General features: G+C 35.1%; 1 protein-coding gene across 4 annotated transcripts in view; it reads right to left on the bottom strand.

The window, feature by feature from the left end:
- Positions 1-13,317: 13,317 nt before the first annotated feature.
- The window catches only part of LOC131051859 (uncharacterized), a 101,681-nt gene continuing 89,714 nt past the window's right edge, over positions 13,318-25,284 (bottom strand). For all 4 annotated transcript variants that reach the window (XM_057986461.2, XM_057986464.2, XM_057986462.2 and 1 more), the window contains 3 exons: positions 15,109-15,168; positions 14,899-14,997; positions 13,318-13,851 (listed from right to left, as the gene is read on the bottom strand). In XM_057986461.2, coding sequence (XP_057842444.1) covers positions 13,726-13,851; positions 14,899-14,997; positions 15,109-15,168 — 285 coding nt within the window. In that variant the 3' untranslated portion in view covers positions 13,318-13,725. The remainder of the gene's footprint in view (positions 13,852-14,898; positions 14,998-15,108; positions 15,169-25,284) is intronic.

Genomic DNA, 25,284 nt, shown 5'->3' with positions numbered 1-25,284 from the left:
CATAGGCATTTGAATAATTTCATCTTGACTTCTATTGCGTGCATGGTAATCCATAAATTGTACCAAGCTAGTGCACTTGAATAATCGTTGCATACGTGGAATAATGGGAATATAGCGAAGAACCTTGCGAGGAACCCTTTTTGTTATTTGATCTGTTCGATATCTATTGATATGACATTCAGGGCATTTAGTTCAAAATTCATGTTGTTTGTGATATATAATATGATCATTGGGACAAGCATCTATTGCTTGATACTCCATTCCAATATCTTTCATAACGGTAGATAATTCTCGGTATGAGCGAGGTAGAATATTTGATGGTGGTAACAAAAACTCACCTATCAATCTACAACAAAAAATATAATTTGTTATAATAAAGAATATTAATGGTACAACATGATTCATAGTTTATTATGACATATATGACATACCTTAACATACGTGACATTGTTATGTTGGATAAATCATTCATAACCTTCAAGTTCACCAACAACAATACAACGGAGAGAAGATTTGTCTGCGAGCCTTCGTAAAGGGCCTCAGATGCCTTCTCAAGTAGAGGGACATCATGAACAACATCAAGGTCATCTTCACCATCATGATCAGCTGTGCGAGTACTAAATGAGTCATGGATCAATGTATTTGTATCATTATCTTCAATTGTGTTTTCTGGCTCATGATCGTCATCTTCCATGGGATCATTATCTTCAGCTTCGATATTCACACCTCCATGTTCATCCACTTCGAAAACCATATTCTCAGGGTTGTGTTGATCCATACCATGTGCTCTGGGGTGCTCGACCTATATAAAATTGATAAACATAAATAAACCGCGATCATGATCTCATCATCACGTGATTTATTATGTATATAAATTGTCAAAACGATATAATGAAAAACTTACCAATGGATGATAATCATGTCCACCTTCAATGTGACCATGCAACGTAAAATGTTTCTTCGTTGTTTTGATTAGAAGTCTTCTAGTCTTTAACCCCTTACAAATTTTGCATGGACAATAACATTTTCCATCACCTTTTCTTTTCAAGTTAGACCACAATCTAGCAATTGTCTCCTTATTTTGTTGTTCGTTGATATTGTCTGACATGGTCTTTCTTCACAGGCAAAAAAATAGAAATTATCATCATTGAACAAAGAATCTTATTGAATTTAGATTTCTAGTTTGCTTATGGTACATCACACAACATGGAAAACAAGAAATACTCAATAAATAACAGGATTCATTGATCTAGTATTATCACAATCTGCACTTGGCCTTCAATATTTTCTCCTCCTAACACTGTTTATCCATTACCTATCAAGTACAGAACTCTAAAACCCATGGCTATTAAAATACATAAGACAACATTGTAGCATCTTATAATCATCTGTTATAAAACCAAACACTTGGGAGTGATTGTTTTGTTTGTCACAGTCCAGGAAAACGATGTTTATTGGATCCTTGAATAACTGACTAGAAAGATTTTTTATTCCTTTTCTTTTTCCTTCTGATTTTTTCACTGTCACTTCCATCCTCCAAGTTAGATGCCCTCGCCCTTTTCTTTCTTCTTGTTTTTTCATACTCATTGTCATGCTTTGAATTTTATATCTTTCTTGGTGACTCCTTACTACTCTCACTGTCAGTTTCACTCTCAGAATCTGAGTCTGATGTATCAGAATTTGATGAGCCTGATGAACTAGAAGAATCGTCATTAGAGGTAGATTCATCTGACTCAGGAATAGACTTTTGTTGTTGCATTACAAGCCTTGGCATATTCTTCAAATACTCAGGTAAACTCTTAGTGATACCATCAAGACCAATAGAAGTAAAGAAATTGATAGAAAACTGTAAATTTTTGGGATTGTCCTTTGGAGAAATTGAATCAAAAGACTCTTGCACTGTTGGATCATTCAACCTTTCATTAAGAAACAATATACCAAGCTGCTCTACCAGCTCCTACAAGAGAATCTTCATAAAAATACGGGAAGAGGAAGTAGTATCTTCCTCTGTCAGACGTATATAAGCAAGACAATGCCATGGAAGAGCACTTGTGCTAAGTAAGTGGGCAAAAAACTTTGCAACATTACGCAGTTTATTTGTTTCTAGTCTGTGTATCATAGAATACTGTTGTACAAAACACATCAAAAAATTCCTCATAAATTTTATTGATCATACATAATCTTTGCCCAAGAAGACTATAATAACAAAGGTATGTTCTCTCTTGACCAGGTTCAAGCTTGATCTTTAGTAGCTTATGACCAGCTTCCTCAAAATCAACACTTGACATGATTGTCAAATAAATTATACATCTTAAATTGACCAAGTTTGTCTTTGTCTCATCCTGTATTCTCAGTGCTTCCTCACCTTCCTCATCATCATCATCATCATCATCATCATCATCATCATCATCATCATCATCATTCTCCCCTTCCGCTTCATTTGAAGAAGCATCTCCAAGGATATCTTTCTTCAGTTTTTCATAGGTTGCCTCATGCTCTAAGAAATCAGGATCTAGCTTGAAAACATCCAAACTAGCTTCTTGATCAAGTTCAACTTATAGGAAAACTTCATGTGTTAACTGGTCTAGACGCACAGCTAGATGACCCTCGAACTTAGCTTTGCGAATTGCAAAAAGGCCTTCAATTAAAAACTGTACTCGTTTGTCAATTTCCCCCCCATGGAGAATACCTCTAAATCTTTCAAAAATCCCATAGAGACCTTTGGGTGAAAGGTCTTGCAACAAAGAACCACATTCTTTCATGAACCCAACAACAACCTCTACACTGTCATCTGTGGGGATCTCTAGTAAAAGGGTGAGAAGTTCCAAGGCAATGATCTCATGTGCAACTTGTTGATTCACTAAATGAGCTATGAATTTGGTTGTTGCTATCAACATGTGCTTGTCATTGCGTTTGTATGCCCTCTTAAGCTGCAAAATAATTCTTTGCAAAAGCAGATTGCCAACTTCAGGAAATTTTGTATTTACCACAGCAACCAATGTAGAAAAAACATCTGTAAATCTAGGGGATGCCATTTGGGATTTCATACAAGACATACAAAATAGACCCCTCCCATGGATGAGATTCTTTGCAAACAACTCTGGAATGATGTTCTTGATGTTAGATGCATTTACCTTGTTTACTAACCCATTGATACTCTTCCGAAGGGCATCCCATGTCATGCGCTAGTATTCCACACTGCTCTTGTCTTCCACATCTTTCATCATTTGAGCCAGCTTAAATGGGGGAATGTAAACACCCCCACTTCTTCCAACACCCTTCTCAGCTCCTCTTACAACACCTTCGCCATTCCCCTTCTGAGATGGAGCAGACACAACACCAGAAGTTTTCACTTCCACTACCTCTTTGTCCCTCTTGTTTCTAGAAGCCCCTTTACCACTTAATTCTTGCTTATTTATGTACATAAACCCATCAGGAAGCATGAGTTTTTGCATATAAGCTCGCCCAAATATTTTATAGTTATTTTTCATCAAGATTCCCTCAGGAGCTGGCAGATCCTGCTTCCATACTTTAATTTTGTTTTCTCAAAGGACAATCCTAAAAATCCATGCATTGCAAACAACTTTTTACACCTATGTTGTTTGTGGTGGCGTCATAGAGAGTTTACATCAATAAATGAAGAACATGCCAATGCTTTTAATGCAGCAGTAGAAGTCTATCTCTTATTCAATATCTGTAGTGAAACCCCCATGATCTTTTGTTGGAGTAGAATTTGTTATATTCTAGAAAGGGTCTTGTCCTTTGTTGATGGGATATTCATCTACCTCAACAAATAACTGTTCTTTTCTCCAACAAGAAGTGGAACTAAATGAAGATCTAGCACCATGAAATGAATCCTCAAAAGGATTACTATAGTTAGTTTTGGTAGATAATGATCTGGGTAAAATACTAATGTGACTTTACGAAACATTATGTACTAACTTAGCATACTCTAACAACTTTGGTGCGACATGCTACATCCAATTAAGTCTCCATAGGTATCTCTATTGTGTTTATGGATTGGGATTCAATGTACTCTTTTTATACACAGATTTTACTTTCAACTGAGGAGGTTTGTATGTACTTACTTGTCTTTCAATTGTATCCCTATTTCAAGAATTTCTTCTATCAACAAATCATTTGTTGTAAGTTGTACAAGTGGAAGATTGAACATGCCTTCCATGCTAGCCTTGTTGATACGTTCAACACCATCTTGTGCAATAAATCTTTAGAACTCCACTATTTCATTGAAGAGTGAATAGTAGGGACAATCTGGAACACTTACAGAGGTTTTGTAAGAGAGATAAATAGACCTAAATATTATGGCTTAATAATGATCAATAGGTAAACAGATAAGAAACTCTCAATATCAAAATGACTTTCTCAATTGTCTTTACTAGAAATGGATAGATTTGCTAATAATGGCTTTATGACTGTATGTCAATTTTAGACTCAATCCAAGAAGAGCTAGAACTAATATGCGATATCTAGATTTATGGTCTCTATAATATAACAATCCCATAATTATGTTTCCATGCATCTATACCACAACACAAACATCATGCTAGTGTTCAGCCATATCAATTGATATCCTAATTATAGAATGTGAAATATGCACATAACTATGAATAAAGATTAAGAAAAACAAAGAAAGATGTTTATTGCAAACATAAATGACTAATGGACAAGAATTGAATTCATTGTAGATAGTTTTGAATATCAAATTCACTTATTTGTGTGCATTTAGTAACTCATGTACTTGTGGCCAACCATTTATCTCTTCCATAAATTAAACACTTATTAATAACATTAAATGGCTGAGTAATTATGTTTTAGTTGAAATTGAAAATAAAATATTTTATTTCAGGACAACTCACACTATTCCCTATCATATTTTAGACTCTCGGTTTTGTTAGTAGTGGTTTGATGTCTTTGGAGTTGATCATTGCATTTCTTTAGTTACGTTTGCCAGCGTACTCCCAGCCTATGCCAAAATGGGAGCTTTGGAACAGGGTATGGACATCCATCAAAGCATAAAAGATAGAGGAATTTTGTCAGATGTAGTTGCAACTGCTCTGTTAGCATGTATGTAAAATGTGGAAGCATAGACAAGGCACGGGAACTATTTGACAGATTGCCTCAAAGAAATGTGGTTTCCTGGACTGCAATGATTGTCGGATATGCACAAAATGGATTTGTTGAGAAGGCTTTACAAACTTTCAAGCAAATGCAATCGGCAGGTGTAAAGCCAAATTCCATGACCATTGCTACTATCCTCCCTGCCTGTGCCAAAATGGGAGATTTGGAACAGGGTATGGACATTCATTGAAGCATAAAGGATAGAGGAATTTTGTCAAATGTTGTAGTTGCAACTGTCTTGGTAGACATGTATGCAAAATGTGGAAGCATAGACAAGGCACGTGAACTGTTTGATAGAGCACCTGAAAGAAATGTTGTCTCGTGGACTGCAACGATTGTTGGATATGCACAAAATGGATTTGTCAAAAAGGCTTTAGACACTTTCAAGCAAATGAAATTGGAAGGCATAAAGCCAAATTCCACAACCTTTGCTAGCATCCTCCCTGCCTGTGCAAAAATGGGAGCTTTGGAACAGGGTATGGACATCCATCAAAGCATAACGGATAGAGGAATTTTGTTAGGTGTTGTACTTGCAAATGCCCTGCTTGACATGAATGCAAAATGTGGAAACATGGACAAGGCTCGTGAATTGTTTGATACGATGCCACAAAGAGATGTGATCTCATGTGAACAATCAACATGCCCGTATACGGGAGGAAGGGATTGCTGCTACAAAATTGAACGCTCACTCCTCAATCACAGTTCTATGGTTTTACGAGATTAAACTAGGGCAATTAACCACCACATGTATATTTTTTGCAACATGAAATTAAAAACTAGGGTAATTTGAATCTATCTCCTGCACGGGATTGCAAGCAATGCCACAAATGCCTTCGACGCGGGTTTGATGTTCTTGGGGGTTGAAGTTGACACGAACGCCTACGTAGGATTGCAATGCACAAATGAATTCCCCTCTTCTTCTTTTTTAAGTAATGGTCGTTGTCTTCGGAATCACGACGAACTCGAGCACTTTTTTGAAAAAAAGAAAATTCTCATTGCTAATTCCTTCTTCGTTGAAACCAAATGGGAAATTTCCGTTGGAATTACGACGAATGTGGGTATTTTTTCAAAAAAAAAAAGTTGGCCACAATATACCTTCTTCGTCGGAAACCTCAGTCGGAAATCTAGTCCAAATGAATTAGTGAGAGAGAGGGGTGAGGGGAACCTATGCAACCTTTGAAAGGGTTTTTTGGATCAAAACCAAATGAAATAGATTAAATTTCTATGACTGTCCTAAGGGTATTAATTGTCACGGTCATAGATTTACTAGTGATATTGTTTTTGTTTTCACAGAGTTGTGTTTGTAAACCCAAGTGTGGACATGTAATGGAGTCATGAGATATCTTAAGGCTACATCAATACTTAACAACATAGTGTGTAGGCACCTAAAATATGAAAGGACTACATATTGGAAGGAGACAATCATCCATACTTATCACAAGCTTCTGCAACTCATGTAGACTCAAGGTGAGTTGCAAAATGACCATCAATGAGTGTTAACCCTGTCTTCACAAATTATGATCATTTTCCATGATACTTGACCCTATCCTCATGGTGTTGGCTCAATTCATATTATTTTTCCCAAGCCTAGAAGCCAATTAATGTATCCAAGGGTGTCTAGAAGAATGGACTGTATGATCATTGACTTTGTATGTTGAAACCATTATACATGCCCCTACCTCTGCATCATACACATGAGTCAAGGATGATAGTGTGGTGTGCAAACATCCTATATGGATAGGACACAAGAATCTGTACCAGATAGTGCTAGGTGAAATGTATTTAATTTATTAGACTTACAGGGACATGTGGGGAAGTTTGCGTGTGTGATGATGCCATGAAAGGTCTGATATCCCTATGTATCAGACTGAGAAAACCCGTGAAAGACAAAAAAAAAATGCATTGAGAAGGCAAAAGGCTGAATTGCCTAATGTTTGGTGTTGAAGTGATGTGTGGGGACCCTGCCAAGTCAAATACCTTGTTGTAGTTTGAAAGGGTGGAAAAAGAATAAGCATTTAATTTACTGTCCTAATAGACCATCCATCATAACAATGATTACCAATGATGTGTGCATTGCTAAAAAGGTTCTAGAGGAAGGCTCTTTCTATTGTAATACCAAGTGAGTGTTCATAGACCTTGTGTAGGGTCCTCCAAGCCTAGAGTAAGGAGTTCGAAGCCTAGATACATTGATTTGGCCTTGTGGCCATCAATGAGTGTTGACCCAATAGGAGAAGTCTTGAGACTGATAATTTTGGAAGTGTGGAATTGTTGAGAGCCAACACTTAGGTGTGAACCCCATCTTCACATATTATGATTAGTTTCCATGATACTTGACCCTATCCTCATGGTGTTGGCTCAATTCATATTAGTTTTCCCAAGCCTAGAAGCCAAATTAATGTATCCAAGGGTGTCTAGAAGAATGGACTCTATGATCATTGACTTTGTATGTTGAAACCATTATACATGCCCCTCCATTGAGGGTATTGAGGAAGATTGGGATCAAAATAGTGTGTTTTGTTGAAGAAACATGATGTGAGAAGTTTGATGCAGAGGCAAGGGTAGAACTCAGTATTTCATATTAGGAAAACAACCACATTGATTAGGAAAGTCAAATAAGGTCTCTCCAATGTTTAGGATACACAAGGGCAACATTAGTCATGTAAGTATGCATGTGCATGGGAATGAATAGTTACTTTCCTTTTAGATTGATTTTGACAGTATTGAGAAGATCCTATAAGGATGACTATCACCATACTCTCGATGACTTCACAACATTGATAATGAATTCACATTAGACACTCATGGATTACCCCAATTAGACATTAGTCAACTTAAGATATGATACAAGGATTGCATACCACAAAGCCATTAGCATATCACTCGCTCTAAATCACCACAAAGCCATTAGATATGTTTTGAGATGAAAAAGAAGAGTTAAATGGTTTTGGTTCAATTTGCATAATTTCTATGTTCAAGTAATTTAATTTGGTCTATTATACTGAAACGTGATTTCATAACTAACATTTCAACTTCTATATAACTAGTTCATAATTTAAAGGAGTATCAAGCAATAGATGCTTGTCTCAATGATCATATTATATATCAAAAACAAAATGAATTTCGAACTGAATGCCCTGAATGTCATATCAGTAGATATCAAATAGATCAAATAATAAAAAAGGTATCTCGCAAGGTTCTTCGTTATATTCCCATTATTCCACGTATGCAACGATTATTCAAGTGCACTAGCTTGGCACAATTTATGGATTACCATGCACACAATAGAAGTCGAGATGACATTATTCGACTGCTTGCGGATGGTTCAACATTTATGGACATAGAGAAAAAGTGGCCACACTTTAAAGAAGAACCTCGTAATCTCAAGCTTTCATTGGTAGCGGACGGTGTCAATCCATTTGAAGAGTTGAGATCTGTTTACTCAGTGTGGCTTGTTTTTGTTATCAACAATAACATTCCTCCATGGATGTCAATAAAGAGGGAGCACATAATGTTGCCAATGATTGTTCCAAGTATTTTATAATTTAATAGTCATCTACATTAAATTATAAATATTGCAGTAAAATGGTCATAATAATTATGTAATGTTTTTGTTCATTCGATTAGGTAAGTACCAAGTTAAAGATATGAATGTATATATTGAGCCTCTTATCGATGAGTTGTTGGAGTTATGGAATGGTGTCACTATGTATGATGTCTCTAGACCAATAGGACAAAGACAATTTCAATTCCATACGATGCTTGTATGGACAATACACGATGCCCCAAGGCTAACACATTTTTGTGGTATGCTATAGTGTTCAAGTTGCACATGATAATTATAACTAAAAAAATTAACATATTTAATCCAATTATACATTATCTTGTAGGTATTCAAACAAAGGGAAAATTTGCATGTCCAATTTGTGGTCCAAAGATGAAATCTTGTCATTCAAAAAGTTTAAGAAAGAAGGTGTTTGATGAGTATAGGCACTTTATCCACAAAAATCATAAGTATCGAAATACAGAAAAACATCTTTTCAATGGGAAAGAAGAAAATACATCAAAGCCACGAAGAATGACACCTCACCTGTGGAAGTTGGAATATAATAGAATTAATCGTCAAGGTAATGCCATTCCATCTAATGGTTTATGTCATAAAACATCTTTTCTATTGTGTTTTGTTTACTGATGATGTGATTGATGATCATGAAGGTCGTCAAGGCATTAATGACCACCTTCCTAAGGGACTAAAAAGTTATCCCTGACAATTTAGTAGGCTGCCCTACTACGAGCAGGTACAAAATGTGCATTTATTTGATACTATGTATATTGGAAAGAATATAACAGAGAGATTATGAAAAATATTGGATGGAAGGCGCGATAAAGAAAAAATTGTTAAAATTTGTAGTGACATTCAAGAATCCAATCATGCAATAAAAAATGTCATTCAATCAAATAGCCATGGAGACCAGATTAATATAAGTGACCTTCCTTAGTTATTAACGAACCAGCAAAACAATGTTATAAAAGAAGTCATATGAAAAATTTGATTTCCCACAGGATTTGCTGCAAACATAAACAATCTCATATCAAAGAAAAGTGAATTTGGGCGAGGGATGAAAATGCATGATTGACATACCTTCATTAAGGTAATTCATGTTCTTATGTATTTACTATATATTTGTATACTGCACATGTACTTTTCATTGTATTATGTTAGAAAAAAATGAAAAGATAATTTTATAATTGTTGCAGTACGTTCTACCTCTATCTCTCCCAGACCACTTCAACAATAATGTCAAGCAAGTCATATATGATCTTGGAAAATACATGAGGTAAGTAGTGATATTTATTCAATTCATTGTATAGATATTATATTTGCGATTTGTTTTACTTGTTATGTAATATATATTTTTGCGTCTTGAATATCGTGTAGGTGGTTGTCATGTAAAGAAATCCATAAAGAAGATATAAAATATTAGAATAGAAAAATTCCTCATCTAATGTGTGAAATGCAAAAGTGTATACCTTCATCTTTTTTCAATGCACAAGAACACTACCTCATACACCAAGTTGAGGAGATTGAATTGTGTGGACCTGTACACACTAGGTCAATGTGGATGGTTGAGAGGTACTTGAAAGTTTTGAAGACTTTGGTTCGACAAAGAGCATATCCTGAGGGTTCTATGGTGGAGGGATATATGGTATACCAGACTATGGTGTACATTTATGAATATCTTCCTAAGTTTACAACAAAGATCTATGTGGATCGCATTTGGGATCCCAACCCCATTAACAAATTTGAAGGGGAGTACTTGACGGGGAAAGGTAGATTGAGGAAAGTGAGAGGTAATTATAAGATGTTATTGTATTTAATTAATTCTTAATCTTCAAAATAAATCCGTTGTAAGACGTCTATTTATTTTTTATATAGTTGGTCGAGAGTGGGATGCACTACATTTGTATATTGCAAACAATCTTGATTGGATGACGGTATGGATTGAATGTTGTCAACATTCTAGTTGCACATTAACATGGGAAGGTGTGGCTTCATTGGTTAAAGAAGCTCATCGTAATGAAGATTCCAATGTTACGCAAAGGGAAATTGATTGAGCATATGATTTAAGAGATAAACATGTACGTATAAATTTATTAATCACCCATATGTTTATCAACTCATGATGCAATAATTTTTACATGTTTGACATATTGCAGGTCAAACACCACAACGCTATGTGCTGCAATGGTCATAAATTTCGCATCAAAAAGTTGGATGACATGAAGAAAACTCATGATTCTAGGATAACTGCAGTCTTTGAGGTGACAAACATTTCATCGAGAAACGACATACATCCTCAAGAGTTTCAAAATTGATACTATGACATTTTGGATGATATACTTGAGTGTGACTTTAATTCCTTCAAATTAGTTTTGTTTGTTGTCAAATGGTATAGGCTACGATTGATTAAAAATTATCCTGATAGAACTGTTATTGAACATGATAATGGTTTTACAATGGTTAATACAAGGTCGTTTGAACCAGTTGGGGATGAGCCCTATGTTCTTCCAAGCCAATGTGAGCAGGTATTTTACTCAGAGGTTCCACATAAACCGGGTTGGTCATTTGTTGTTAGACATGATCCAAGAGGAAGGCCGATAAAGTATAATGTGATGGAAGAAGAAGATACCGAAGAAGTAGAAGATGATGTAGATGATGATCATGATCGACAGTTACTCGATGAGGATGATGATGATGATGATGATGGTGATGGTGATGGTGATGGTGGTGGTGGTGATGGCAATGGCGATGGTGATGGTGATGACGATGATGAAGACGATGATGGTGGTGATGGTGGTGGTGGTGATGATGATGATGATGATGATGATGGCGATGATGGTCATGATGATGAGTTGGATGAAGAAAAAGATCAGTGACATGAATGAAATGCATGAGGTATACGATTAGTATATTATCTATTTAATATTTATTTGTTGATAAAAATTTATTTGACTTATATGGTTACATAATTAATTCATTGTGTTTTGAATTATAATGCCATTACATAATTAATTCATGATGCACCTTTTAATGTTTTTAATTTATGTTCCGCCTCTACAAGGTCCTGATAGTAGAACTATGCCACCCCGAGGAGATGGAGATAGGGAGAGTGACTATTTATGTGACATTTTTTAAACTGTGTTTATTTATAGAATTTGGATTGTTTATTAGCTATGTTATGGATGTTGATTTAAAATACATATGTGATGGATTACATGTTTATGATGATACATGTGACATTTTTTGGATTACATGTGACATTTTTTGAACTTTGTGTTTATTTATAAAATGAGGATTATTTATTACCTATGTGATGGATGATGATTTATGATACATATGTGATAGATTACATATTTATGATGACACATATGTGATGCTTATGATGCTCAATTAAATATATGATGATACATATGTGATGCTTATGATACATATGTATTTATTGTTTATCAACTTACAAGTGTAATGCTTATGATGCTCAATTGATGGTGTTGATTTCATGTATATATTTTGTGTGATGTTGTCACCCTTGGTGGGAACAGGTCATTGACTACAGACATCGTCAACCCTTTAGTTGAAGATCCTGCATAGTCTACATAAAGTAAAGGTAAGGAATTAAAATTTTTACAATGATTATGATGACAACATATTTTTTTTATTTAATACTCTTTTTGTCTACAAAGTTCATGTTGTTCATGTTGTGTACTATGTAACTTTTAGCTAACATAAGATAATTGAATTACATGTGCAGGAACTTGAACCCCTTTGATGAGGATCCTGTACAATCTCATGGATCGACAGGTATAAGTCAATACACCCTATAGAAACAATTTATTTTTAAAAAATTACTTGGAAAACAAACTTCCTCAGTTTTTCAAACCTCGACATTAACAGCAAATCTAATACAATTATCAACACTTGAGGCCCTAGTTGGAATTATTTAAATTTTAATCTCAACATCAACTTTAGGGCCGACTTCTTCATCAACATTACCCTCATTTGAAAAATATCTCTCTCATTACCAACTAACTCTCTCATTTGATGGAATGAAGGTACCACCAAATAGGTATTTGTCAGATGTGTCTTCTTCGAGTGAGGGAAATGCAGGAATAGAAAACGAAAGTGAGACACGTAGTAGGTCTACAATAGGGAGATCAACTAGAGGTCAAAAGATTAGAAGAAAATTCAATAAACGCATGAAATTTTTCCTTGCTCAAGGGGGGTCATGTTCTTATGATGATGAGACCAAAGGCGACATTGAAGTGCCCTTGAGGTACAAACATCTATAGAAACAATGGGTACCCAAGGAACTTCCTCCAATAAACATTGATTTTTGTGTTAACAATAGGATATATCGCATAGCACCTTCATCGTTACATGGTTTAGGCCTATTTTACATGGACGACATAAAAGTCTATTACAATAGAGTTGCAGATGAAGTTTTGGTATGTCTTCATGATTATTCTTGTTCTATATTTGATTTTAAAAATGTACAGTAACACTAAGCACATATCTATCAAGAAAGCCACTTTATGCAATGTCAAAGTACATAACTCCCAACACAAATGACATTTGATTTTTCATTTTGCTGATAGTTTCAATTAGTAGGAAGGGATGAGTCGTGACGAGCAAAAGACTTGCTCATTTGCACAGTTTTATTATTTATGTACCAAACACAATTTTGAAATAATTGATGGGAAGTTCTTGAATGGCAACTGGATTCTGTGCCTGAAAGGACTTCCATGCCTTCGACAATAATCCACTTATTACAAGAATGCAGTGGTAAAATTTTGGATAACCACTTTAATTCATTGCCATAAAGTGTCCATCATGGCCCAACACTCCACAAAATAAAAGGAATGCACCTATACTTGTTGATAGGTAGCTGAATAGAACAAGAAAAGCAAGGACTGCTAAAAATTATTATGTTTCTGTTCCAACACATCATGAAAACAATTTCAACTCCAACCTCGTGCAAAAACAAAAAGCATCTAAACTCTTGAAAGCAGCAGAATGCAATGGCGAAATCTTCAGCATCTCAAAGAGCTTTGCTTTTGTTTAGGCCGCTGTTCTTTTTTGCCAGAGTTAGAAGTCTGCAACTGCCGATCATTCATTTGTGTATACTCAGGTGCAAGTTCTTCCAGCCTTTTTGAGACCTGACATAAAGAAAATAATTAATAAGAAGACAAACATCATTATTTAGCTTTAAATTATGGAAGTCATAATTTCAGAGCCTGCTACTAAAGGATGGCACGAGCACTTGATGTTTTATAAAGGTTCTCTAAAAGTAAATACAATAGTGAAGTATAAGGGTTTCATATGATCTTGATTTACGTCTTTGCTTTTAATTATCTTAAAACATTTACCAATTTGGGCATACAAGAAGAAATACTGAGTTCAAAGAAAGAAATATAGTATGCAAGTAAACTAGCAAATCCCTAAGCCTGATGGATCTTGCCAGTGAGTAGCAGGCATTAAGGAACAACATTATTGGATACTGACAGGCATTAAGAAGCAACGTTTTTGGATATGGGGAGACAACAGGGACGGGCAGCACAGACCATGCTGATAGCTAGCACGAATCTATTGGTGATATCAGGAAAAGTATAAAAATTTTAACCCTACATAATTGTTAATTGGTTATTGATGGAACAAAACTGCTTTTGAGCATTCAGAGGAGAGGGTATCATGCAATCCAACAATAGCTCTAGAATAAATGGCAACTATTTTAATAGTCATAATGCAGGAAGGACAAGTGGATGAATAGAGCTTAATTTAATAATGCAACCATGTACTGTCCAAAGGTTGTAAGCAGAACTCAATAGTCAAGGCATATAATATAATATTATAAGGCACGTTCCTTTAAAGTGTAGAAAATTGAAATCACTGGGGTATATCTTTCTGAACCAATATTTTGCATACACAGATAGAGAGAGACTAACAAGACACTATTATTCAGATAAAATTTTCTTAATGTCGTAGGCAAGGGAATATTTGGCTTTATTCTGAATAATAAAAACATCATACGAACTACAAATAGTTGATTTTCTTTGTGATTTAGTAAAGATATCAAGCAGAAGAACACAAAAACACACAGAGGGATGAGTCTACAAGTTGAAGATTGAGGGGAAAAAGAACTGTGCTAGCATGTTGAATATTAGCAACGCAAAAGTAAATTGTCAAACACAAGGAGTAGATAAAACCTTGATTGAATATGCCAGTGGTAATAGCGTGTCAGGATTCAAAGCATCCTCTGGGAAGTTGCGCAAAGCATGTACTAGTTTCTCGAAAGGCAATTTCACCTGTGCATTTAATGGACCATTTTAAGATCAAACGCATATGCCAGTTCTCCAATGACAAAGAAATCATCCATTAAGAAAATAGAAAGGTTTTGAGATTTATATGGTACCCACCAAATCATCTTGACAATACTTCAGTAGTGCCAACCCTACTTTGAAAACAACTTTCACACCCTGTAACATATAGAATGCACCGAATTTATAAATGTCAGAGAATACTAAATTATAATTGGAAAGGCACTTAAAAGATAAGTTGAATTTTACATATCAGAAAACTACAAATGCTTCACACAATTTCCTGCTTTACCCTTAACATATGTTGATGGCTGTTTTTTTAAATAATTTTATCCATAATGTTAATCCAAAAGTAAATACAATATTTTTTCTTCACTAATGTGCCTAATAAGTAATATATTATTATGAATACAAATTCATTGTATGTCATGGGTGTTAAGATTTAAGGCCCACAAGCACATGTGCCTTACTTTTCATTTGATTTTGACACCTGACCATACCAACAGTAAAATATACCATATAGGATAAGGGTTAATGAGTGGTGGTATCTACATGGTCAAGGCTCCATTTTCTTGCAGCCTCTTGCAATTAAAATTCTCTCCAAGTATGAGTCTTTTTATTTTTTATTTTTATCGTTTTTCATTTGATGTTATAACTTATATATTATATTAAATTATTTTTATTTTATAATTTATGTTTTAAATTTTAAGTTTTGATTCTTGAATTATTAAATCATATATTGAATGTTGTATGCAAACTCAACAGGTTGCAAATTCTTTAGCTGAGTGTTATTGGAGTACATACTCCATCCACTCAGCCAAGCGCAACCGTTTGGGTGCAAGAAAAGTAGAGGATTTGGTTTGCAAACACTCCAACCTTAGACTCTTGTCACATAAGAAACCTGAATACAATGAGGGTGTGACAAAGAATTGGGATCTAGCCCTTGAGTGTGCTGATTTAGATGCTCGAGTTGTACAACTTGCCCAAGTCTCTATAGATGAGGCAACTTCTACACTTGACACAGCTAGTGGGAGTGGCAATCCAATGGATTGTGGTTCAAATGAAGTTAAACCGAGTGTTCACCTTGATGCTTCTGATGAGGAAATATGAATATTACATATCAATTGTAATTTGAATTTTCATTATGTAATGCCATTTTGAGACTTGAGTATTATCATTTTTGCAAATTATGAATATGATATTACGAGGTATTGGAATATTCTATTTATTGACAATTATGGATTTGTGAGTATCATTGTTCTTATAATTTATAACTTTGAAAACACACACACACACACATATCCGTACCCGTACCCCAGGAAAAAATTGTTGAAACCTTGTATCGAATTCCAATTCCCGTACCCAAATCAGCAACTTAGGTTTATAAACATAAAATGTTTGAGTTCTTTGCATGAGATTGATTAACTCCTGCTTGTGTTGTGTTCACATGATTTTTGAACATGCCTAATATTTCTTTCAAAATTACAAAACTGTAATTGAGTTGAGAGAGATTTTTAATTTGTGGAATAATATGTATTCTTCTGCTCCTTGGGGATGTGTCCCCTACAAAAAATGACCCTGTCCCTCTAGGGGACATTTTGAGGATGTAGGGACAGGTAGGAAACATCCCCACCCCATCCCCTATAGGGAATGTTTTGGGGCTGCAAGGATGAGCAAGAAATGTCCCCACCCATCCCTTTTTTTTTGAAAAATTTAGAAATGTCCAAGGGATGACCTTTTTTTAGGGGATGTTTGGGTAAGACATGACAGCTATCCATCCTCTATGGTCTAGACACTTTTTGAGGCCTTTCTTTTAATAAACACAATTTTGGAGAAAAAAGGGGGTAGGAGAGCCCACAAGGACCCCCGCACCCTTTCAAAATAAACCTAAAACTAAAACAGCTCCCGAAACAACTAAAAACAAAATAGAATCATTTTGACATTTTCCAGTTTGTGAAGAGAAAGAAGAGCAGTGGTGAGAAGAGAAGAATAGTGGAAAGAGAAGAATAATGGAAAAAAGGAAATAGAACATCAAATCCACATCATTTGAGATAAGCTAAACCATCTATAATTCGTTGGTTCAAATTCCTTCACATATTTTTTCGATTTTTTTAGAAGTTCCAAATGCATAGGGAGGGATTTTTTGTTTTATGTTTGCACTTGCGGCTATACCTTAAATTTTTAACAAAGAAAAACATCGAGCAGCAATGGGAGTAGAGAAAGTGAAAAGATTGAAGTTGAAGTATGGTTGCCATTGGGGGTTCTTTACGGACTATGGGTTCAAGTAATCCATTGGAATGCCCTTCTAAATTCCTCAAAACCTATGCAAAAGACCTATTAAATCCCCAAAAATCTCTTTTACAATTTGCAACATGCATAGACAAAGATGACAAATATCCAAGGGGGAGTACTAGTATGGCTGTCACTTGTGCAAGAAAGACCATAGGGGCAGATATACGAGAGTTTCTTCTCATCTTTGTGCATAAGCAGACTAAGGGTAGAATGCTGTGAGGCTACAACCCTAGTTGAGAAGGCCAAGGTAACTAGATTGCACATGGAGGGTAAGGCACAAAATAAAGGAATTTCAATGGAGACTATGCAACCTAGTGTGTCATTATCTACTGAAACAATAGATGCTGAAAATCAAGGGAGAGGGTTTTGCTTCTACCAAGAGAGAGAAAATAACTACTACCATTGCAGGATTGTTTAATGCACAACCATGAGAGGTGGCCAGGTCTTCCATTGCTGATATTTTTTATGTCTGTGCCATAGCATTTCATGTGGCACATTCTCCCTATTTCAAGCAAATGTACAAATATGTAATAGTGGTTGGTCCCTCATTTTTTCCACTTGGAGAACATAAGCTAAGCACCAACTTCCTTGATAGAAAACATTCTAAGGTGTGTGTGTTGATGAAAGAAATGAGGAAAACTTGGATATAGGATGGTTGCTCCATCATCATGGATGGGTGGACTGATATCAAACATTAGCCACTCATCAATATCATTGTCACATGTTCAATGGACACTTATTTTCTTAGAGTTACTGATTATTTAGGAAAATAAAAAGGATGAAAACTTCCAATTTCAGATTTTGAAGGTGTGATAACCCCCATGATATCACCTGCAGGGTTAAGGATATGGTAAAGGAATAAATTGAAATAAATAATCTAAAGGAAATATATTTAATTTATTTAATAAAGGGAAAGTTATTTAAATAGTTAAATGGAAAGGTATTTAAATATAATCTTGATATGTAATATCGAATATATTTAAAAGAAATGTATATATTTAAAATAAAAAAAAGAGAGGAAATTATATTCTTTTGAAATGTAATTAATATTTAATATATTAAAAAGAAATAATGTATGAAATGCAATTAATATTTAATATATTAAAAAAGAAATAATATATTATGCAATTAAAAATTAAAAGGAAATATGTTATGAAATACGATTAAACTTATATTTTATATATTAAAAGGGGGGGGACGTAGGTATCCCGAACGGACTGGGTACCTCCGCACGAAGTGGTGTGTAGGTAACCGCAGCCTAGGCTACGGTTACCTCCGCACCCCTTCATGCGGAAGGGGGCCCGTGGGGACACAACCCCTCACAAACTATAAAGGGAGGCTGCGGTCAAACGAGGAGGGAAGCAGCAGACAGGAGGGAAAAAGGAAGGGTGACGAGGCACTGCAGAGAAGGTTACGGGCAGACAGGTAAGGGATTGGGTATAATAATGGTTGTTGCATTAATATATAAAAAAATATATATAAATGCTATTCTATATATTATATAGGTTTATAGGAATAGTATGTATTAATAGATATAGAGATATAAAGATAGGCAATGGATTATTATATATATTAATAGGAACAATTAATATATATACATTAATAAATACAAATGCATAAAGATAGACAGTGACATTATATATATACGTTAATACATAGAGGAATAGATAACATATATATATATATATATATATATATATATAGGAAGGAAGAACTTGTTGTAAGCATATATAATGAATGATTCTTAAATAGTAAAGAATGATAGGAAAAATACATATCAGGGTAATAGGAATGTATGTTAAGGAATACATGTGAGTAATGGTTAATGAACATTTTATGAATATAGGTAATGAATACAAGACTATGTACATGTGGATTATGAAATAGGAAATAATAAATGAAAATGCAACGGAATGTATTATGAATGAAATCGCATGAGGGAGGCTATAGGGAGGAAACTCTCTTAGTCTAAGGGGGGATTATGATAATCCTTAGGGCAGTATATATTGAATATCTATATGCATATATATATGGCTTGGTTGATTAAGTTCAACCAAGAAGAGAAGGATCTGGTCAATCCCCTTTGAGGACTTGGATGATGGAGGCATCGTCCAAGCCAAGGAAAGGCAAGGGTCTTCCTTGGTTGGCTTGGGTGTAAGAGGTTATACCCAAGACAGGACTCAAGGGTCGAACCGATCCCCTCTAAGGACTTGGATGATGAAGGCATCACCCAAGGCAAGGCAAGGCAAGGGTCTTCCTTGGAGGGCTTGGGTGTAAGAGGTTACACCCAAGACAGGATTCGAATTCATCTTCGATTTCCTGGACGGCTTGGGACCAAGGGGTTCCAAGAAGGCGAGCTTCATAGCCGCCTCAGGACATACTTTCGTATGGCATTCGTATCCTTTTTATTAGATGAAAATTATGATTATGTTAATTAAGTATCTATGTTAGATTGCAGTTTAGATTACTTATATATATATATATATATATATATATGTTGTTGTGTTCTAACAATCTGTTTTGCAGGTTAATGATCTCTAACTAGTAGGGACATTACAGAAGGATGGCATAGAAGAGGTTGGAGGTTTTAATGTGTACACGTGGTGACCGATTCAGTGCATGTATGCAAGTTAGTTAGCTTGATGGCGGGCGGTGCTTACAAGCACATTGTTTCGACCCATGTGTTCATGCATTGAATAACTCATTGAAGAACATTGAGAAGATAGAATAGGTGAAGGAAGTGGTGGTTGAGATACCGAATACTTCATTTTGTTCAGAGGATGGTTGAGGTGCAAAAGCATCTACAATCAATGGTGATTAATTTAGAGAGGGGCAAATGGCCAAAGGCAAGCACATCTAAAGGAAGAGATGTGAAACAAAAGATCCTTGACAATGATTGGTGGTCCAAAATGAGGTAAGTAATTGCTAGTTTTATTATTAAATTTTTAAGAAGTTAATTTATTAATGTTTCTAACTTGTAAATTATTTTCATTCTTTGTACTAGCATTCACGTTTTGTCATTTGATTCTTATATTTTTAATCTTTTATGAAATTTTAATGTTTACAACTTGTTTGCACTTGTCGATACGTTTGCTCCTTCATTGAACTTCTTTAAGTCATAAGATATGTCGATACAAATTCTCTTAGCCTTGGGAGAGATTTATGAGACATTTTATAACAAGCTTGGGCAAATGAAGCAAGTCATTCATAGCGGTGATCCTACTTTGGAATTTTATGTGTGTTGGACCCATTATTATGTGGCGATGGAACACAATGAACACCCCACTTCATATAGCAAGCTATGTTATAAATCTCAAATCGTATGCAACTATCCTTGGAAGAGAGTGCCTCCATCTCATATAGAGGTGAAAGAAGGGCTCATGAAGGCCCTTTGAAAAATATACATTGATGAGGAGTCTTCAAAACTTTGCACACAATGACTAGCTTTTGCCAACCTCCGTGGTCCAGCCTTCAACAAACTAGAGGCATGGATAAATAGAGCTATATCCAATTAATCAAGAGGAAAAACCTTACCTCCAGTAGATTGGCAAGTTCATGGCCATACATAGTACCTTTAAGCTACGAGATCAACAAACCATTGAGTATTGCCAAACTGTAGCCTCACATTGAGATGTTTATCTTGAAGATGCTACACGGATTGATTAGGAAGCACAAGTGGGATTGCTTGGGGTTCCATTGGATGAGGCAACCCCTCATAATGAGTGACTTAGAATTGCACTTCGATTTTGATGTAGGTCTATTGGAGGAAAATGTTGATTAGGGACAGCTACATATTTTCTACGTTTGGTCATTTTGTAGCCAAAAGTTGCAGCCTTTGGGCATTTTGTTGTTATAATTATATAATATGTATGCACATTGACAATTAAAGCAATTAAATTTTGTCAATTTGTTTGTCAATTCTCATATGAAATCTTAATTCAAGATTAATGTTAAGTATTAAGGTTCTATAATGTCTATGATGAATGCTTTAAGCCTTTAACAATGTTACCATATGAATATTTTAAATTTCCTTATATTTTTATTTTATTTTTATTTTTTATACTTGTTTGCCATCCCCTTAAAAAACCCATATTGGAAACGCATCCCCTCGTCCCTTGCCATCCCCACTCAAAAACTTGGGGGAGCATAGACGTATTCCGATAGAACAAAATGGTTTATCAATTAGCAATGTGGCATTTTGCATAAACCTTGTGTTATGTTCCTAAGGGCCGTATTGAGTATTTTGGCATCCTTGATGTTTTGAAAATGAGGCTTACAATAGGAATGGATTGCACATTCCATCCAACCTAGCTGAGATGAAGTAAAGGGTTGTGGAACACGAGAGATTAAAACTTTACAAGTAAAATTGAATATGGTTTTAAATATGAAATAAAATGTAATCAAGGTTACCCACACTTTAGTATTGAATTTCCTTATGGGTTCGTGGAATGACCACAAGGGGCATTATTTCCAATCCTTCAGTATTGGAATTGTTGTTGAGAACTCCCTATTGTGGTGGATAGAAGCACACTTCCAACTCCACATGGTTTTAGTGCCACAGTGATATCATTTCATAGTTCTATGTTTAATGCATTCTTCCTTTGGTCCATTGAATAATTTGCGACCAATTGATGCTACTAATTCCCATGTGTGTGCTTTTAGATGGTGTTATGTATGTAATGTGTACGATATGAGTGCATGTCCAACTTACCTTGTTTTGCATGTGTGTTTGACTACCCATATTTGATGGCCTTCTCATCTAAAGTGATAGGCCTCAAAATCCAATGTGGCTAGGTGGTAGACCAATCATTGTTGGTGGCTAGTCAAATCTTTGGTGATGCATCTTGGAGTTCACGCAAGGCTTCTAAAAGCTCCAGTATTGGTTGTAGCTTTTCATTCTTGTCTATAAAAAAGTTGTAAAGTGAGGTCATTTGTGATGAGCACACGGTTATATTAAGAGGTGGGGAGGGGAGGGGGGTGGGGTGGGTGGGTGTTTAATTTGTATAACAACTTTTTTTATCAATTTAAATTTTATCAATCACAATAGCATCATTTACTTAATTTCAACAATCATGCACATGAGAACACAATAACACAATATTTACGTGGAAACCCTTATGGGTGAAAACCACAAAAATTTACTTTCTTACATTATGATCTTACAAATTTTGTACTTAATCTATTAGAGGCACCAACCCCTCATTCAGTTTGTGAGAACATTCCCACCAGAGGCACCAACCCCTCATTCAATTTGTGAGTGCTAACCCACTAGAGGCACCGACCCCTCATTCAAATTTCCACCTTATCAATGTTGCTTCAACAATAGATGATGGATAAACTTTTTCTCCACAACTTTTTCTATGAATCTCTTCTTCAAACTGCTATAATCTCTTCCGAAAATCTGCTATAATCTCTTCCACAAATCTGCTATAAATTGATCATAAGCCTGCCACAAAATGACCACAATCTCCTCTTCAAAATCTGCAACAAACTCCTCATATTATTCTCCTCAAACCTAAGATAATATTCTCATACTCTTCTTCATTAAATCTGCAATCTATCTTCTTAAACTCTTCTTACCAAATCTGCTGTCTATCTTCTCATCAATGGTCCTTGGTGCATATGCTTTGTTGTCTTTGAAACACACACCACACACTCTTCTCATCCATTTCCAATGTCTATATATATACCTTCTCATCTCCTTTAGAGACATCTCCCTTCATATCAAGTAGTCACAATTTGAAAACTAATCGCACTTCTTCAAAACAAATTACTCTTCTTTAAGAATCGTACCTCCTCTTTGCAATCTAAAAAATCGCCCCACTTGTATAATTCATACTCTATTTTGGCCAGCATATTAATAAATCACATTGCTTGAAGATATTAAATCACACCTCTTGGCTATAACAAAATACATTTTCAAATTGTACCACCTCATTATATCATTATCAATGTCTAATCAAACTAATTCTGATCACTGTATTTGCTGTGTGTTTAGTGTAAACAAATCTTGTTTAAATCGCCTTTGCTGCATCTATTTTACTGTCATATGAATCGGTTTTGTCAGACATAAAAAACTGATTGCTGCTTTGTCTTTCTTCAAAATAGATTGCCATCTTTATCATGATCACTGCTATTATTATAACTGCTATCTCTATCATGAGGCATATTAATCGTTGCATCTGATCACTCCTCGCTACTAGAGATTGATGTCTTAACATAATCTTAGTCTGTCCATAATCATGCATCGTCTATGTCCCTTGTAAAACATTCAAATCTGCAAGTGGTAACAGTGAGCATGAGTTTTCTCCCACATGCTGCATGCAAACATGTATGCCATATTGTAGCTCACAGATTGGATCAGACTTGAACTTATCCATGCGCTCTTCTTCTGTTTCACCACAAAATCCTGATAGGATTCTCCATAACCACACTTACTGCATGAGCTGAGATAGTTCTAGTACTGATCCTTATTTCTCTTTTTCTTGGAAACATCATAGAACACAATTTACTCAATCCCATGAATATGTATCCGCTAGATCCCATGACTAGATCCAAGATATTATTGGCTTTGTTCAATCTGCTCTTTGTAACGATTTCCAACAATCGCTTTGACATCAATGATAACAAACCTTGCCAGTAATCTCCTCACGCTTTCTCTGACATTAATGATAGCAATCCTCATTTATATGGCTTTGACATCAATGACAGTTTAAAAACCATGTTGCAAGTTGTAATTGCAATATTGAACTATCCTTGTAAACCATGTATAATCCATTCATGTTGGGGATGTGAATATCTCATTGTAAGCATTTAATGTGGTTTTTGTATTTGATTTAGTAGTATGATTTGCAATGGAAATCTTTTGTAACAAGAAGACGTCAATATATGTTACTTAAGCCCAAATATATGTTTTTTCTTTCTTTTTAATCCAATTAGAAAGTGTAAATGTTATTTTTTTCATTTATAATTTATTGCAGCTTACTATTCATTTATAAATTGATCCAGATTTTCAAGAATAATGCCTACCCCAGTTAGAAAGGATCCTAGTTGGAAAAATGCTATCCCTGGGACAAAAAAATGTGAAATAATATGTCTTCATTGCAAAACGAAATACAAAGGGGGAGGTGTTAATCACTTCAAGTATCACCATGCACACATACCATGTCATGATGCTAAACCATGCACATTAGCACCCCCTGATATGTGAAGTGCAATGTCAACTTGAGACTTTTGAGCAGCAAAAAGAATTAAAAAGAAGGCAAAAGAAAGAATTGGCAGCCATTGGTGGAGAGAGTTCTTCAATTCCTCCATTTCTTGGATCTATGAGTAGTGGCAGACTGGCAATGGTAGTGCCAGTGTAAGTATTGGGCCTTGGAATCGTAAATCTTCATCCAAATTATATTCATATTTTGTTTCACATACGACTCTAGGTACCCAACTATCACTTGAAAGCATGGGTTGAAATAAGGACAAGCATGGCGATACAAAAAGTGTGATTGGATATTTCTAGTTCCACTGCACCATTCCATTTCATGCAGCCAGGTAATTATTATTATTTTTGTTTTAAAATACATAGTTTGATTTCTACGTCTATTGATTTTTTTGCTTTCAAGAGTATGTGACATTGAAACTTTTAAAGTTAATACTTATTTTGTTTATTTCATTTGTTTTAGGTCTCCTTATTGGCAAAATATGATAGATCCCATTTGCAGTGTCCCCATTTTGAAATAGGATTTAATAATAAAATTAAAAGAATAAAAATAAAATTAAAATTAACACAAAAGAATAAAATTAAAATAATTAAAACTTAATTAAGTATAATGAATGGTCAAAAGGCATGAAATGAAAAGTTGTGACTTCCTCAAACATGAGGTATAAAAGGGAGAAGATAACTTCATTTGAAACAACAATGTTAATCTACAATTAGAAGTGCAATTCTGGGTCAAGTAGTAAGATAGGGGACATGACCTTTCAAAAGGA

Source organism: Cryptomeria japonica, chromosome 3 (genome assembly GCF_030272615.1).
Source record: "Cryptomeria japonica chromosome 3, Sugi_1.0, whole genome shotgun sequence".
Classification (NCBI taxonomy): domain Eukaryota; kingdom Viridiplantae; phylum Streptophyta; class Pinopsida; order Cupressales; family Cupressaceae; genus Cryptomeria; species Cryptomeria japonica.
The sequence above is the reverse complement of the archived record's forward strand: the minus strand, read 5'-3'. Positions and strand labels throughout refer to the sequence as shown.